A 16441-nucleotide genomic window follows, 5' to 3' on the forward strand; every position below is an offset into this window, starting at 1 on the left:
AGAGAGAGACAGAGAGACAGAGAGACAGAGACAGAGAGAGAGAGAGAGAGAGAGAGAGTGATAGAGACAGAGAGAGAGAGAGAGAGTGATAGAGACAGAGAGAGAGAGAGAGCGATAGAGAGAGCGATAGAGAGAGAGAGAGAGAGAGAGAGACAGAGAGACAGAGACAGAGACAGAGAGAGAGAGAGAGAGAGAGAGAGAGAGAGACCTACTCCACTGATGACGTAGACAAAGTATGGCAGCAAGGCGGCCATCTTGGAGTTGGACTGTAGGTCCAGCAGAGCCACCTGAGACACACGCGGCCAGAGGTCAGGGAGGTCACGGGGTCAGACGCGGGAGCTTCAGGTGGACGTCAGCTCACCTTCATGAGGTGGGGGTCTTCCCCCAGGATGGCGCGTGTGATCTGCTGGTAGTACTTCAGCAGGTCGTCGGACAGCGACTGCACCGCAGACGGAACTGGAACCATTCCACACACACGTTACAGCAACTGCCCACACACACACAGATATCACTCCTCAGCACACACACACACACACACACACACGAGCTGTCGTTGGCGCTCACCTGTCCCCTGAGGCTCCAGGTTTCCTTTCCCGTCCAGGTACGACACGTTCACTGACGGGACACAGGTCAGCGCAGGACATGGTAAAGAGTGTGTCAACACTGAGCGGGTGTAATCTGATTACAGCGATGGTCACATTTAAATGCAGGATCATAATAAGACACTCACGTGTTCAGGCTGTTTACAGACACACGGAGTGGTGAACTCATAAAAACCTGACATGTCTGAAGTGTGTCTCAGTGTGCAGTGAAATGTAAGTCGCCTTCACTCCACTGGTCCGCTGCTGAGCTCGTACCTCGGACCATCGTCTCTGCACAGCCTTTGGGGATGTTGGTGGCCAGCGCCAGCTCCACCAGGTTGATGTCGCGGTCCTCCACGAAGTAAAGCTCTCCTTCTTTCACCGAGCGGAAGAGCAGAGAGTCCTGAGCGCCGTATCCACAGACGGCCTGGAGACACAAGACGCAGCCCAAGAGTCAATGGAGGGAAACAGACAAAACACGCAAACTCACTTCCTCGACAACGTTTGCTCGGATTTAGGCTGCAAAAACCTGCTGTGAGAAATGTAAAGGTAATACCTCACTGTATTTAAAATCTAAATGGGAAGATGAACCACATAGCGACATTCCAGAGTATGAGTGGAGAATGCTATGTGACACAACACTCCACAAGCTCTAAACGCTGGAGACAGTTTGCTGGAAACATCTGACGGGCTTTTTGATCACACCGCAAATCAAAAGCAAACAGACTGGAACACAACAAGTGTTGGAGACAATGTGGAGAATATAATGCCAATCATGGTCATATTTTCTGGTGGTGCCCCAAACTACAACCTTTTTGGGACGACAGTGTTGGTGTTCTGGAGGACATCCTAAAATACAAGGTTCCCAGGGACCCACAGGTTCTGTACCTGGGATTGTTCCCAGAAGGAATCATCTGGAAGGAAGACAGGTACCTCTTTAAAATAATGATCATTGCTTTTAAGAAGGTCATTACTAGGAACTGGTTAAAGAGCCATGTTCCAGGAACAGGACACTGGAGTTCCGTCATGGAGGAAATCTATTCAATGGAGAAAATGACTTTTCACCTGAGAATCAAAGCAGGTGACTGAACACAACAATGGAGGAACTGGACCTCGTTTAGAAAGAGAAAAGAAGATCATCCTTTTTTGACTGGCTGAAAAGTGTGACGCCCCTTTTGTGTTGCTTTTCGCTGTTTGTTTTCTATGTCTATAAAAACAAAGATAAATAAAAAGTTTTAAAAAAAAAAAACCTGTTGTGAGCCGTCGGGTTACACGTTCCTACAAACCCTCTCATGTATGCGGGGATATTTTCTCCTGGGAAATTATGAACTCTTTCACTGCAATCAGCCGTTCAGTTCTAAGAGCTGCAGAAATAGAGGGTCACACACAGGACAGGTCACACACAGGACAGGTCACACACAGGACAGGTCACACACAGGACAGGTCACACACAGGACAGGTCACACACACGTCCTAAAGTACACAGGAGACTCACTAGTAGCAGCAAATAGAAACATTTTTAACACGGTGCAAACCACTTCAGCTCTTTTCACTGCTCCAGCGGAAGATGCACGCCAACCGTCCTGACTCCGATGGCCCACATGAACTTTATTATCTGGAGAAGTGTCTCCAGTCCACTCTGACCTCTGACCTCTGACCTCTCACCTCCACATTGCTCCAGCGCAGAGCTCTGTTGAAGTCTTCCACCGTCAGCTTCCTCCTCTTGGCGTGCCGCATGAACTGAGAGCTGCTCTGTTTGGCGCGTACACACACACACACACACACACACACACACACACACACACACAGTACTAAGTCCAGAAACCATAAAAAAAGGATGTTTCTGTGTGCTGCAATGAAAACCACCAACTCCTCTCTGCAGACCACAGACATCATGTCATTGGTGATGTCAAAGTTCATCTGTCAGTTGAATCCCGTGATGTCCAGCTGGTTAGGAAGCTGACTTTTGGGAAGATTGACCGCTGAGCAGTACAAACTGTACGAATTGTGGTCAATGTGCTGGTTGTTATCAGAAAGAAAGACGTTCACATGTCGTCTGACCTGCGTCGCCTCCCTCAGCCGGTAACACACGTCCTCGGCCAGCAGGGCGGCCACGTCGTCCCCGAGCTCCACGCCAGCGCTCTCCGCCATGAGCTTGACCGAGTCCCGGGACACCTCAGCAAAGCGGCGCTCCTCCCGGTCCGTCATCGTCGCACCAACCACTGTGAAGACAACACAAAGAGATACGCTACCACTGGCCCGCTGACCTTCAGGTTCATGATGATCACACATCTGCAAACAGCTGGCGTCTGAGGTATGTTAAAACATAAATCAAGTTGAACCAATCAAACACAGTGACTCCATGTCAGTTTATCTGGCTAGCTCTGAAACCTCAACAATCCAAACAAACATTTCAGCTTCAAAGAAACCTAGATATGTTTCCAATGCAAGAAACACAATGAAAGTGAGAAAGCAGAGGTTCATTTCTGTGTCATGGAGCCATTCATACTCAAACAAGCTATTACTACCCTTTACAATTTCACAGTTTAAAAAAAAAAATTAGAATAGAATAGCTGCATCTGTCATTACATGTCTCATATAATAAAGTAACATGTTGCTGCTTGCCAGTGATACACAGATTGACATAATATATTTAATTACTATATATATAAGTGTGCCTTTTATGAAAATCAAATGAAAACAAGTTTTATGTGCTTTGATTCATCTGACAAAAACTGACCACAGCTCCCACTACTGAGGCCAGAACAACAAGTAACACAATAAGTGTTCGTATAGTTTGTTGACAAAAACCCCTTTGTGTCAAAAAAGTGGTTTGTTTACATTAAATCATGATATTTAAGTAATGAAAAATCTGACAAATAATGTGTATTTGCTTATGTCACGAGTAGAAACAGTAATTAAATTCAATAAAAGGGTTAATAAAGCATGTCAAGTCATCCCCCCACCTACTCACACCTCAAAGAAAATGAAGGTTAAGTGCAAAACTTTGAAATTGAAGTTTCAGTCTTATTCTATTGGCCCTGAAGCCAGTTTGCCAGTATATCTGGTGGCATGAGAGTTCAGGAAATTACTTCAAGTCCAGTAACGGAGGTTCCTCCTTATATGTGTAGCAGCCCCTGGTGCAGCCCAGATGTTGTGCTTCCAGTGATTAGACTTTGCCTCTCAGAACAGAAACAGCTGGATTAATTAACAATTCGCTCAGTTTCGGGGCGGCCCTGGATGTCTAAACCCTCCACGTGTTTTCAGGTTTTATTAATATTAGTAACTCCCAGAATCAAGCAGAACACACTATGTGAAGATAAATGGGATTAACTCACACTATTTGTGAGATATATTAGCGATTATAAATAAATGAATCTCGTACATACTGCTAACTGAGGGTGGTTTGATCTGTTATCAAATAAGTGCTGAACCTGTAAGGTAACTTGTACTACATACAAAATAATGAGTAAACAAATACCTGCTGCTGCAGATTTACAACTGATGCTGAAACAAACAGCCACACCACATGCTAACAGCTAACCAGATGGGAACAAAGTGCACAAAAAAGCAACACGTAGTCCGTAACATCCTAAATATGACCGTTTCTTTACCTTCTTGGCAGAACCGTTTGAAGTGTGGACGTAATTCCCGTCAGAAATTCAGTTTAAGTTTAGTTTTAGGAGTATTTAGAGCTGTGGCACGACTAGCTGCACGTTAGCGGAAAGCTAACAACATCCGGCCGAGCCTTCACAATAAAAACACACACTTCGTTTTACGACTCGTTAATGGCAATACCGTGAATGGTATTGGTGTGTTCAAAATGTAAGTGTTTATATTGGACAGGGAAACATCCGTTTTCCGCTTTATTTATATGTATCTTGACTGCATTAAGGTTCCTGGTGCATTCATGCACCGTCGAATATTTGTTATCGATTGTGAATGACGTCAAAAACAATATCCCGGAGACATAAACAGATAGACACACACATGTATGATGAAAACAGATATACACATATAGACACACATGTATAATCAAAGACATATAGTGAAAAGGTACAGAAATGTATAATTAGACGCCTCAGTGACTGCTGCTGCTATGGAGGTGACGTTTGGCATGGCCGCCATCTTGGATGAGGACCTAATCTGTTTTCAGTTGTTATTTCTTCTTCTGTCTGCAGGGGTCGCGATATTACTGAACAACTTCCCTGGGAAAGTCATTTCAACAAAAAGTGACTCTTCAGGATAATTTGCATTTTTGAAGTGAACAACCGATCGTTAATTCGAGGCAATATATATGGCTAAAATAAACTCAACCAGAATAAGCATTTAATTACAGAATTGACCAACATACTGAAAGAATTGTCTCAAAGATATCAACTGTGATCTAGCGTTTGGTGGCTATTACAATATGGTAATGGATGAATGGCTAGACAGGAAGCCTTCAAGATTTCAAAACCATCATTATAATTGTATTTTGTCACAATTTTGCAATTTGTTCCAATTAAGTGATATATGGCGCATGAAAAATCCACAAGGCCAAGTGTTTACTTGATTCAAACCAGATGGTACCATCAAATCTAGATTATACTATTGGCTTGTTCCTGAATTCTCACCTGGGTTAGATATTAACTGTTCAATCAGTGCTGCACCCCTTATGGATCATTGTGTGATTAAATTGACTTCATCTTCCACTAATACATGAAGGCAAAATAAAGGCTATTGGAAATTTAACTCAAATCTTGTAAATCATGAGCCCTTTTACCCGGACATTAAAAGGACAATTGAAGGCATATCCAAAGATATTTCACTACCAACATATAGGGAGAAATGGGAATTTACAAAATACAGAATAAGACAGTTTTCGATTTCACACAGCAAAATTATAAGCCGAGCCAGTAAACAAAAGGAAATTGATATTGTAAAAGAGATTCCGAACACCTCCAATAAGCATTCATTAAGTGAAGAGGACAAGCAAAAATGAATCCCCTTGCTCTCTTCCCCAGACAGCATCGACGTCAATAAAGCCCAGGGAGCAGACAGGACATCAGATCAAGAGCGAAATGGAGAGAGGAAGGAGAAAGAAGTTCAACTTATTTCTGTAGACTAGAAAAAAGGAGACAAGAAAGAAATGTGATTAAAACACCAATAATTGATGGCGAGGAATGTAGTGATCCTGTCAGAATCTGCAAAGAAATATTTGACTTTTATAGTCAATTGTCCTCCTCCTGTTCCTCACACTGATACAGAGGCTTCCTTTGAATCAATCAAAGAACAGATCCCTAAGATCGATGACTGTTTTAGAAAGCTATGTGATGCAGAAATCCGAATGGAGGAAGGTGAAAAAGCCTTAAAATGCTTATTGCTAGACAAATCTTCAGGCTCAAGTGGCTTAACAAGTCATTTTTACAGACATTTCTGGATTGATCGAAAATATCTTATTTTCAATATGATGAATGAAATCTCAACAACATCAATCTTACCGGAAACTATGAAACAAAGGGTACTTACACTAATTCCCAAACCTGGCAAGGACTCAAAATTAATTGACAATCTCCAACCAATTACTTTACTGAACAACGATTGTGAAATATGAATACATGCAGATGCCAAGATACTTAAAACAAGGATTTCTGATACTATCTCAGAAACACAATCGGGTTTCATTAAGGGACATTCAATACACAACAATATAGGACTTATTTTGGATTTAATCAAATACAAGGACTTAATTAATGGCTACAAAGGCCTCATTTTATTTTTGGATTTGTTTTTAAAGCCTGTGACATGATAGAGCACAAGTTTATGTTTAGGACTTTAGAACTCTTTGGCTTCTGACCTATTTTTTTTTAGAGTTTGTTAAATTAATCTACAAGGACACGAACAGTACTGTTCTACTACCACAAGGTACTTCCTCAACATTTTCAATTGACAAAGGAATAAAACAAGCTTGTCCTTTTTACCTCTGCCAGTCCAGAGGTACTGTCCCCGCCCGCCACGCGATGTTGCAGAGACGGGTCAGCCACGACAGTCCCTGCACATCCAGAGACTTAAGGAACTCTGGGCGAATCTCATCCACTCCCGGTGCCTTGCCACCGAGGAGCTTCACAACAACCTCGGTGACTTCAGCTTGGGAAATGGACGAGTCCACCTCTGAGAACCCAGTCTCTGCTTCCTCAATGGAAGACGTGGTGGTGGGATTGAGGAGGTCCTCTAAGTATTCCTTCCACCGCCCAACAATGTCCCCAGTTGAGGTCAACAGCTCCCCACGTCCACTATAAACAGTGTTGGTGAAAACTGCCCCCCCCCATTTGCCAGAATTTCCTCAAGGCCTCCCAGAACTCCTCCCAGACCCGGGTTTTTGCCTCCACCACGGCCTGGGCTGAGGTTCGCTTGGCCTGCCGGTACCTGTCGGCTGCCTTCAGAGTCCTGTGAGCGAACAATACCCAATAGGACTCCTTCTTCAGCTTGACGGCATCCCTTACATCCGGTCTGCACTATCAGGTTCGGGGGTGGCCGCCATGACAGGCACCAGAGGCCCTGCAGCCATAGCTCTGTGCTCAAACATGGTATTCATTATGGACAAACTGTGGCTACTCTCTTGTGCTAATATCTGTTCTCTGTTCTCTGTTCTCTCTTTGGCTTCAGAGCTTCATGATGACCTCATGGACTGGAGGGTCGTTCAGACAGAATGAACCTCTGGAAGATGTCGTCTGCATCACCTTCCCTCCAGCAGCACGTCATCATGAAGATGTTGTTTCAGTGACCAGCAGGTCACAAAACATCTCTTCATCAAGTTTGAGAGTTTTTACGTAACATAAGCTTGATTTGTTTACTTTTATTCCTCTGTATTGCAACAGATGTTGGAGCTACTGGAAGAGATGGAGGAGGTGACAGGAACCAAGAAGAGAGACCAGAGACTCATCAGTTATGTTTTAGATGTTATACTTCCAGAAGTAAGACGGTCAGTCGAATGGAGGACATCATAGAAGTAGTGGTCAATATTGTGTCTTTTGAAACCATCTACATGCAGCTTGTCAGTGTTTTTCAGATCATCAACTTCCTGATGGCTGAAGGTCCCACAAGGCTGGAGGCCCAGGTCCTCATAGCCAGTGGAGAACGTTCTAGCTCTCTCACAGACTAACCAACCGAACGTTCTAGCTCTCTCACTGGAGAACCAACCGAACGTTCTAACTCTCTCACTGGAGATCCAACCTAACGTTCTAGCTCTCTCACTGGAGAACCAACCTCCATGATGAACAAGAGTCTGAATGCATCTGGTGATGGTGTCGTAATCTGATTACTTCCTGTTTTCATCTGGTGATGGTGTCGTAATCTGATTACTTCCTGTTTTCACCTGGTGATGGTATAGTAATCTGATTACTTCCTGTTTTCACCTGGTGATGGTGTAGTAATCTGATTACTTCCTGTTTTCACCTGGTGATGGTGTAGTAATCTTATAACCTCCTGTTTTCACCTGGTGATGGTGGAGTAATCTGATTACTTCCTGTTTTCACCTGGTGATGGTGTAGTAATCTGATTACTTCCTGTTTTCACCTGGTGATGGTGTAGTAATCTTATAACCTCCTGTTTTCACCTGGTGATGGTGGAGTAATCTTATAACCTCCTGTTTTCACCTGGTGATGGTGTAGTCATCTGATTACTTCCTGTTTTCACCTGGTGATGGTGTAGTAATCTGATTACTTCCTGTTTTCACCTGGTGATGGTGTAGTAATCTGATTACTTCCTGTTTTCACCTGGTGATGGTGTAGTAATCTGATTACTTCCTGTTTTCACCTGGTGATGGTGTAGTCATCTGATTACTTCCTGTTTTCACCTGGTGATGGTGTAGTAATCTGATTACTTCCTGTTTTCACCTGGTGATGGTGTAGTAATCTGATTACTTCCTGTTTTCACCTGGTGATGGTGTAGTAATCTGATTACTTCCTGTTTTCAACTGGTGATGGTGTAGTAATCTTATAACCTCCTGTTTTCACCTGGTGATGGTGTAGTCATCTGATTACTTCCTGTTTTCACCTGGTGATGGTGTAGTAATCTGATTACTTCCTGTTTTCACCTGGTGATGGTGTAGTAATCTGATTACTTCCTGTTTTCACCTGGTGATGGTGTCGTAATCTGATTACTTCCTGTTTTCATCTGGTGATGGTGTAGTAATCTGACTACTTCCTGTTTTCACCTGGTGATGGTGTAGTAATCTGATTACTTCCTGTTTTCAACTGGTGATGGTGTAGTAATCTTATAACCTCCTGTTTTCACCTGGTGATGGTGTAGTCATCTGATTACTTCCTGTTTTCACCTGGTGATGGTGTAGTAATCTGATTACTTCCTGTTTTCACCTGGTGATGGTGTAGTAATCTGATTACTTCCTGTTTTCACCTGGTGATGGTGTCGTAATCTGATTACTTCCTGTTTTCATCTGGTGATGGTGTAGTAATCTGACTACTTCCTGTTTTCATCTGGTGATGGTGTCGTAATCTGATTACTTCCTGTTTTCATCTGGTGATGGTGTCGTAATCTGATTACTTCCTGTTTTCACCTGGTGATGGTGTAGTAATCTGATTACTTCCTGTTTTCATCTGGTGATGGTGTAGTAATCTGATTACTTCCTGTTTTCACCTGGTGATGGTGTAGTAATCTGATTACTTCCTGTTTTCACCTGGTGATGGTGTAGTAATCTGATTACTTCCTGTTTTCACCTGGTGATGGTGTAGTAATCTGATTACTTCCTGTTTTCACCTGATAGTAGAGTGTAGCTGCACTGCAGCTCATCTTTACCTTTACATTTGAATAATGTCTCTAAAATCAAGACTATATTGACAGAGTGACGCTGAAAAACTAATCCCCGCATTTATTACTTGGAGAGTAGACTATTGTTACTCCCTATTGTCACGATGTCCAAATAACTGCTTGAAAAGTCTTCAGTTGATTCAAAATGCTGCAGCGAGAGTCCTGACTAGGACCAGCCTCAGAGATCACATCACTCCAACACTAACCTCTCTTCAATGGCTCCCTGTTAAATCTAGAATAGAATTGAACATATATAAGGAATGATGCAAATATAATGTATGGCGCTGACCGTGAGCAATTATGGCAGCACCCGAAAACAAGTATATCGGGGCCCAGAAACAAGCATGTCAGCACCGGGATGTCGCTATGTTGACACCACACTGGCGGGGTTTCAAGTCTGGAGGAGCACGGATGCATTGAGGATCATGTTCTCTTGCCTCCCACCGACAGTGGCGCTGTGATTGTGCCTCGGAACAAAACATGGCGGCGACCCGCAAGAAGCGGCCATATTCCATGTACTACTGCCTCCCACCGACAGTGGCGCTGTGGTGGTAATGCGGATCAAAATGGCGAAACGAAATGGCAGCAATCATAAGGAAGCGGCCATCTTGGATTGCCCAATGACGGCCTCTCCTGCCCTTTGGTATTCCTTTGGTCTTTTCCAGACGGCTGGACTCGTCCAGTAAAGGCAACGACAAAAAGCAAATGGAAAAGACAAAGACAAAGCAGGAAATGCATTGACAAAATGGAATAAGCAAAGACAAGATAGAAAAAGAACATGACTACTTTTGTATATTTTTTGTATTGTTGAGTCTCTTTATATTTCTACATTTATTTCCTTTTAATTTTCACACTCCTGTGATTCCAAAGATAAGATCCCGGATGGTCCTGTACTTTACAAAATGTGCCCTAAATAAATGTAAGTATGTGTTTTAAAATGTTGAGCATTTGCCTCGAAAACCCTTCAAAAGGGGGTTTGTTAGTCTCACACACACACACACACACACACACACACACACACACACACACACACACACACACACACACACACACACACACACACACACACACACACACACACACACACACACACACACACACGAGAGAGAGAAAGAGCTGTGCAACTAATGTTTGATCAAACAAATTACTCTGTATATTTATTTAACACTGCATCTTTTAATGTGCAAAAGCATCCTGTATCATAACTACATGTCTGCTGCTCCCAACAAACAAAACCACGCGGCTGTGTCTGGAAAGGAAAGCTACAATTATTTTCATCATGGAAATATATCTTCATCCATTGAAGTGAATGCCAAGCTGATACAATAAGTTGTGAATTTAATCATGCATTTTAACTGTAGATTTTTAGAAATGATTTTTGTGGCACTTCAAGATGCACAGGCCGACTAAAGGAGAAAGCGGGACTATTCTTTTTTTTGTTTTTAATTAATATTTCCGTGGCTGTGTGACAATTAGTTAAGGGCATATGACAAGCTCCTAACAAGCTAACCCAGAGTTTTTCAACCTTTTTTGAGCCAAGGCACACTTTTTTCCTTGGAAAAACCTCGAGGCACACCACCAACCGAAAATGTTAACATTTTAGTATTTTTACACGACTACTCTGCACACTGCTGTGAGAGTAAATGTTTTTTTTAGAAAAAATGTGAAATTGGATAATTTCCCACGGCACACCTGACTATATCTCGCGGAACACCAGTCTGCCGCGGCGCAGTGGTTGAAAAACACTGCTCTAGTCTTTATCTAGTTTTGGTTAAGTTTAAAGAAGGCCGTGCTTTTTAGCTGCACGTATCGCTTATTGAAGCCGCGTTGACTCAGTTTAACTGCAGAGCTTCGAAACATTCAGAGCCACGCGCGAGAATCGAACAGACGTGCTATGTTGCGCTAGCAATGGAAGGTTTCATCAAAAACCCGACTTCTTCTCGACTAGTTTGAGTAAGAATTTGGTTTTACACCTTCATCATTACGTAAGAACGTGGTACGAAAGCAGGTTAAAGCGTTAAAAAAAGAAGTGAATTTCTCTATTTGGGGCAAAAAACTGTGTGGCCCGTACTGGAGATCGAACCCACGACCTTGACTTTATTAGCACAACGCTCTAACCAACTGAGCTAAAAGATTTGTTTTTCAGGTGTGGAAAAAAAAGTTTTTATTTTCTTTTGTCTTCGGTTTCGGATTGGCATTGGTAGGTTGTTTATATTACGAGTTGTAGTTAATTATTTCGTCTAGTTTGGTTTCGTTTGTTGAGAAATGTGTTGTGTGGAGTGTCATCCTGATATGAAGTTCCGGTTACGAGTGTTCATGTCAAAATAAAAGCCTCTGGTGTTCAGCTGGCAGAATAGAATTTCGACTCAGTGCAATTCTTCCGCAGCGCTCGCCACAGTATTCATACACGATTACTCTGAACCCTGCTCTCACAGCTGACAGCGGCTGTGAGAGTAAATGTTTTTTTGGCAAAAATGTGAAATTGGATAATTTCTCACGGCACACCTGACTATATCTCGCGGAACACCAGTGTGCCGCGGCACAGTGGTTGAAAAACACTGAGCTAACCACTGAAAAGCTCAGAGTGCTGTGGTGTCCGAGCTTGAGCCGCGGTCAGTGAACGCCTCATCGCCGACCTGTTTTCCCCTCCTCCACAGCCAGTCTTTTGTAGCTCCGTCTCCGCCCCGCTCTCAGTCACTGCTGCTCGCTGAAGGTGAAGCTGAAGACCCGCGTCCCGCTTCCGGGGAACCCAGAGGAGAGTCAGCCTACACAGACGGCCAGCTGAGAGCACAACCCGGCTTCCAGGTGTTTTTAATCCACGGCCAACAGTAGAAATGGATCCGATGACCCAGTCCGCGCAGATCTCGTCGTCGCAGGGCTTCGCAGATGGACAAAACTCCGCTGCCAAAGAGTCAAAGCTCTCCGGTAAGACACACGGTACAGGTCAGCTTGCTCGAAAGCCACTCTTGTTTTTGTGCATTTTTGTATTAATGGTCAACCTGAATGCTACCGGAGCTCGTTTTAAGCTGCCGCCGCTCCACGGGGACACCTGTGGTGTGTCCGCTCCTCCGGGGCTTCGTCCTGCTGTGAGCCGCGCGGCCTCTCGCCCGGTCCACACGCCGTCCCCCGTTCAGTTCAGCAGAAACACGTTCTAACACCTCGTTTCTGTCAGTGAGTGATCCAAGGTACTCTGGAATGGCCCTCGTTCCACCCACACAGGCTGGGAGCTCTGTCGCTTCTGCACCCATTAGCTTCGTTGTTTTCTGTTTTTCTTTAGCAAGGATAGCTTCAAATAAAAAAAAACAACGGGTTTTTACGATAAAATGTGGCATGCTTTTTAGGTTAACTCTTAGCCGAATTAAAGTACGTGTCCATATGCATCGCAATATGTGGTTAGTTGTGATTGTGCGCTGTTGGGTTGTTTGCTTTTGAGAGAGTAAAATGAATTTGACGGTTTTTCCATGGAGGCTGGCGGTGACAAAGCGCTCCGTCGCTCCGTACTGCGGATGCATTGTTCCTGCCAGCGGAGGGAGGACCTCTTAAAGGTGTACTGCCCCTTTTCCTGCTGGAACCTTCATCGTCGGGAGCCATAATGTGGAATAACGGGGGAACATCGCCATGGCAGCTGTTTATTTCTTTTACACCCTCTGTTTGCACTTCGTCTCAGTTTGTTGACGCTGGGTTTGTTTGGACGTGCCGAATTAAAACAATAAGGCAGTGTTCTCCTCCTGGCAGGGCTCATCGACGTGTGTGTGTGTGTGTGTGTGTGTGTGTGTGTGTGTGTGTGTGTGTGTGTGTGTGTGTGTGTGTGTGTGTGTGTGTGTGTGTGTGTGTGTGTGTGTGTGTGTGTGTGTGTGTGTGTGTGTGTGTGTGTGTGTGTGTGTGTGTGTGTGTGTGTGTTGAGGTGGGGTGTGGCTGATCCGTTGTTGTCACTAAAGGGGAGGGAAGCTTGTCACTGTGACACACCTTAGCAGAACTGGCTATTCCTGATGTTTCTTTCACTCATTTCTGTGTACACTGATTTCATTTAGATCATTCTAGTCTTGAAAAAGGAAAATGTGAAGAAACTAAGGCCCCGTCCACACCAGGAACCTGGTTCACCTAAACCAGATGTTTAAGACCCCGGCTCTTGCCGTCCAACTCCCCAGGGTGTATATGGCAAAGACAATCATCTGTGGAAAAAAGGGTAGCCCCCCCCACCCCCATGGCGGTCCGTGATGTCATCAAATCACCACAACAATCAGGCACTACAAGCTCCTATGGAACTGCAGAAGCTACTGATGGGAGCAACAGGAGGAGCAGGGCCATAGACCTATAGAGCTAGAGGTTTATGAACCGGAATCTATTTCTAAATTTCTATGTGCTGTGTCTTCTTCTGCATTTGGGTGTTTGAGTCACAGCGCACTTAAAGGCCTGGCATGTGTACTACATGTCCTGAAGCCGTGTTCATAGTGACGTGTGGACGGAATGGTGTGTTTTACAAATTCGGCGAGCAAAAAGCTGGTTTTGCCTGGTGTAGATGTGCCCTAAGCGTAGCACAATAAGAGCTTCCACATGTTAAGCTAGCATTTATGTGGTTGGCACAGGTAAATATCTACAGTTGGTGTGGTTATGCATCACTCCAGTGTAGGGATCGTATGCCAGCAAGGCACGTCGACATGAAGCAACAGTTTGGATCTCAACCTGCAGCAACCACATGAACCCAGTAGGGACGCAATGGTTCTTGGTCAAATGTAAACCCCTCGTTTCACTGTGGGCTTCAATTTGCCCTTATGGACCTCACGGTTTTGGTTTTGCGATAAATTTTGCATTCATTCTTTACAGTGTGCGTGTGTGTGCGTGTGCGTGTGCGTGTGCGTGTGCGTGTGCGTGTGCGTGTGCGTGTGCGTGTGCGTGTGTGTGTGTGTGTGTGTGTGTGTGTGTGTGTGTGTGTGTGTGTGTGTGTGTGTGTGTGTGTGTGTGTGTGTGTGTGTGTGTGTGTCTCCAGGCCAGGTCCGCCTGATAAATGAACCCCTCCCGCAAGATCGTGTTCAATCACTATTGTGGCTCCGCCCAAACACCCCCCCCCCCCCCCCCCACCACCACCACGGCTGAAATGCAGCAATTCCTCTTGTGGCAGTTCGCTCTCAGCCGGACGTTGATGTCGTTGTCCAGTTGCGTTCGACTGAACAAAGTTGGAAGAGCAGTTGTGTCGGTGGTCTTTAGCTTGGTGAGCACGTCAGACCTCCTCCCTCTCTTCTGCTGTCGGTTGACCTGCCCTTCTCCGTCAGCACCACTGTTTCCCAAATTCACTGTCTTTCCATCCAGATGTGCCTCGCTCCTCTTTGATGTCTGGTCCTGGTCCCTCCCAAGGTGTAGATCCCGAGCGCTGTATTTCAGCCTCGTTCTGTTGTGCAAACTGTTGGTAAAGGTTTTTAAAAAAAATGACGTACGCTGGCCAAGAAGCCGCTGCAGCGCTGCAGGTCGCCATCTTGAAATGGGCTCAGCGATCCACGGTGCATATTTTTGGACTGTGGGAGGAAAGTGGAGCCCCCAGAGGAAGCCCACACACACACACGGGCACAACATGCAGGCACCACACTGAAAGGAATTATACACTCTGGTGGTATTTCAACCCACAACCTTCTCACAGTGAGGCCAACCACTGCTCCGCCCTGCGGCCCATGCTTTGTGACAGTGGAGGACTAGCGCAGGCAACGTCCGTGCAAGAAACCCGGACTGAATGTGGCCCAGGAACCGAGGTTCAGTCCGAAGCGTGGGCCACCGTACCGTCCCACCCCGAGAAGGAAATGAACCACTGCTGCTGCTGCTGGCCAGCTGAGGACCCACACAGGCTTCAGGCCAACCCACGCTCACCAACATGTCAAACGAATGATCTTCATCTGCCCACATTGATTTCTAGCATGAGTCTGAAAGCTTGATTTGTATTTTTGTGGCAGTACAGGGTGGAGAAGGAAACGGCCTGAAGGCTTGGGAGGTTGATGACTGACGTGGTTGGAGTCAACAATGTTGTAGATGAGCTCTCATTCAAACTGAGGGACCACGAACATAAACATACTGTAGATCAGTGTTGTTCAACCACTGTGCCGCGAGATCTCGTCAGCTGAGCCGTGGGAAATGATCCAATTTCACATTTTTTTCTAAAAATCATTTGCTCTCACAGCGACAGTGTGTTGCAGAGTAATCATGTATAAATACTCTTCACCACTAGAGGGCAGCACAGAACTTTGCCGGTGAAATGTAAAGTGACAGACGTCAGTGTGGTTCATCTCCACCTCCTGCTACCATCTTGTATCAAAGTACTGTGTCAGTGACAGTGATGGAGAAGTTTTTGAAAACCAGGATCTCAGCTCTTCATCCATCAGGTCCAGGTTTCACACTGAGGGAGGCACTATTAAAAAAAGTCCTTGCTTTCTGGATTTACTGGATTCCTGTTGATCAAACTTTGATGAGAAAGACTTTATATTGTTCATAGAGGCTACAGAGTTTAACTTTTTAATATTTTCGTGTGCTGGTGTGACTCCAGAGTTTTACAAACAAAAAAAGTGTGTCTTGGCTCCAAAAGGTAGAAAAACACTGCTGTAGATAATGTTGTCAACCCACAAAACGTCCAGAAAATGTTCTGTCTGCTGTTGTCGTTGTGGCAGCAGTTTGAGAATCGTCCTGCAGCGTTCTGACTGCACGGGATCAGCGTTTGTTTTCAGGAGAACGGTTTGATGGGAGGCGGACGTGCTGACTCATCACAGTCTGCTCTGCATCAGACCCATCCAACACCGTCGCTCTTTATTCACGCTGCTTCATGATATTTATCATATCATATTGCAGTATGACACTTCAGGGATTGACGTTTATTTTTGTACTTCATGCGTTCAATTTTAACGACAATTTTTAAAAATTTATTTATTTATTTCTGTCACTTCGGCAGTTTCTTTGTATTTTTCATAGATTTTCTGCACCCGTTCTGTTTGTTTGATGCAAAGATGAACGTCATACAAATCTCCCTGAAAATAGTCCCAATCAGTTGTGTTGCATTAGAGCTGGAAACTAGGGCT

At 44.7% G+C, this 16441-nt stretch overlaps 2 protein-coding genes across 4 annotated transcripts in view; one reads left to right on the plus strand and one right to left on the minus strand.

The window, feature by feature from the left end:
- taf6l (TAF6-like RNA polymerase II, p300/CBP-associated factor (PCAF)-associated factor) overlaps window positions 1-4300 on the minus strand; it is a 15772-nt gene extending 11472 nt beyond the window's left edge. For both annotated transcript variants that reach the window (XM_080522040.1, XM_080522039.1), the window contains exons 1-7: window positions 4196-4300; window positions 2643-2803; window positions 2247-2333; window positions 858-1008; window positions 565-615; window positions 362-456; window positions 213-287 (exon numbers count right to left, since the gene is read on the minus strand). In XM_080522040.1, coding sequence (XP_080378166.1) covers window positions 213-287; window positions 362-456; window positions 565-615; window positions 858-1008; window positions 2247-2333; window positions 2643-2789 — 606 coding nt within the window. In that variant the 5' untranslated portion in view covers window positions 2790-2803; window positions 4196-4300. The remainder of the gene's footprint in view (window positions 1-212; window positions 288-361; window positions 457-564; window positions 616-857; window positions 1009-2246; window positions 2334-2642; window positions 2804-4195) is intronic.
- Window positions 4301-12054: 7754 nt separating this feature from the next.
- The window catches only part of rtn3 (reticulon 3), a 43449-nt gene continuing 39062 nt past the window's right edge, over window positions 12055-16441 (plus strand). The window contains exon 1 of one of the 2 annotated variants that reach the window (XM_080522037.1): window positions 12055-12314. In XM_080522037.1, the coding sequence (XP_080378163.1) occupies window positions 12224-12314 (91 nt within the window). In that variant the 5' untranslated portion in view covers window positions 12055-12223. The remainder of the gene's footprint in view (window positions 12315-16441) is intronic. The other variant, XM_080522038.1, reaches the window with a different exon arrangement.

This window comes from Blennius ocellaris (genome assembly GCF_963422515.1).
Source record: "Blennius ocellaris genome assembly, contig: SCAFFOLD_102, whole genome shotgun sequence".
Classification (NCBI taxonomy): Eukaryota; Metazoa; Chordata; class Actinopteri; order Blenniiformes; family Blenniidae; genus Blennius; species Blennius ocellaris.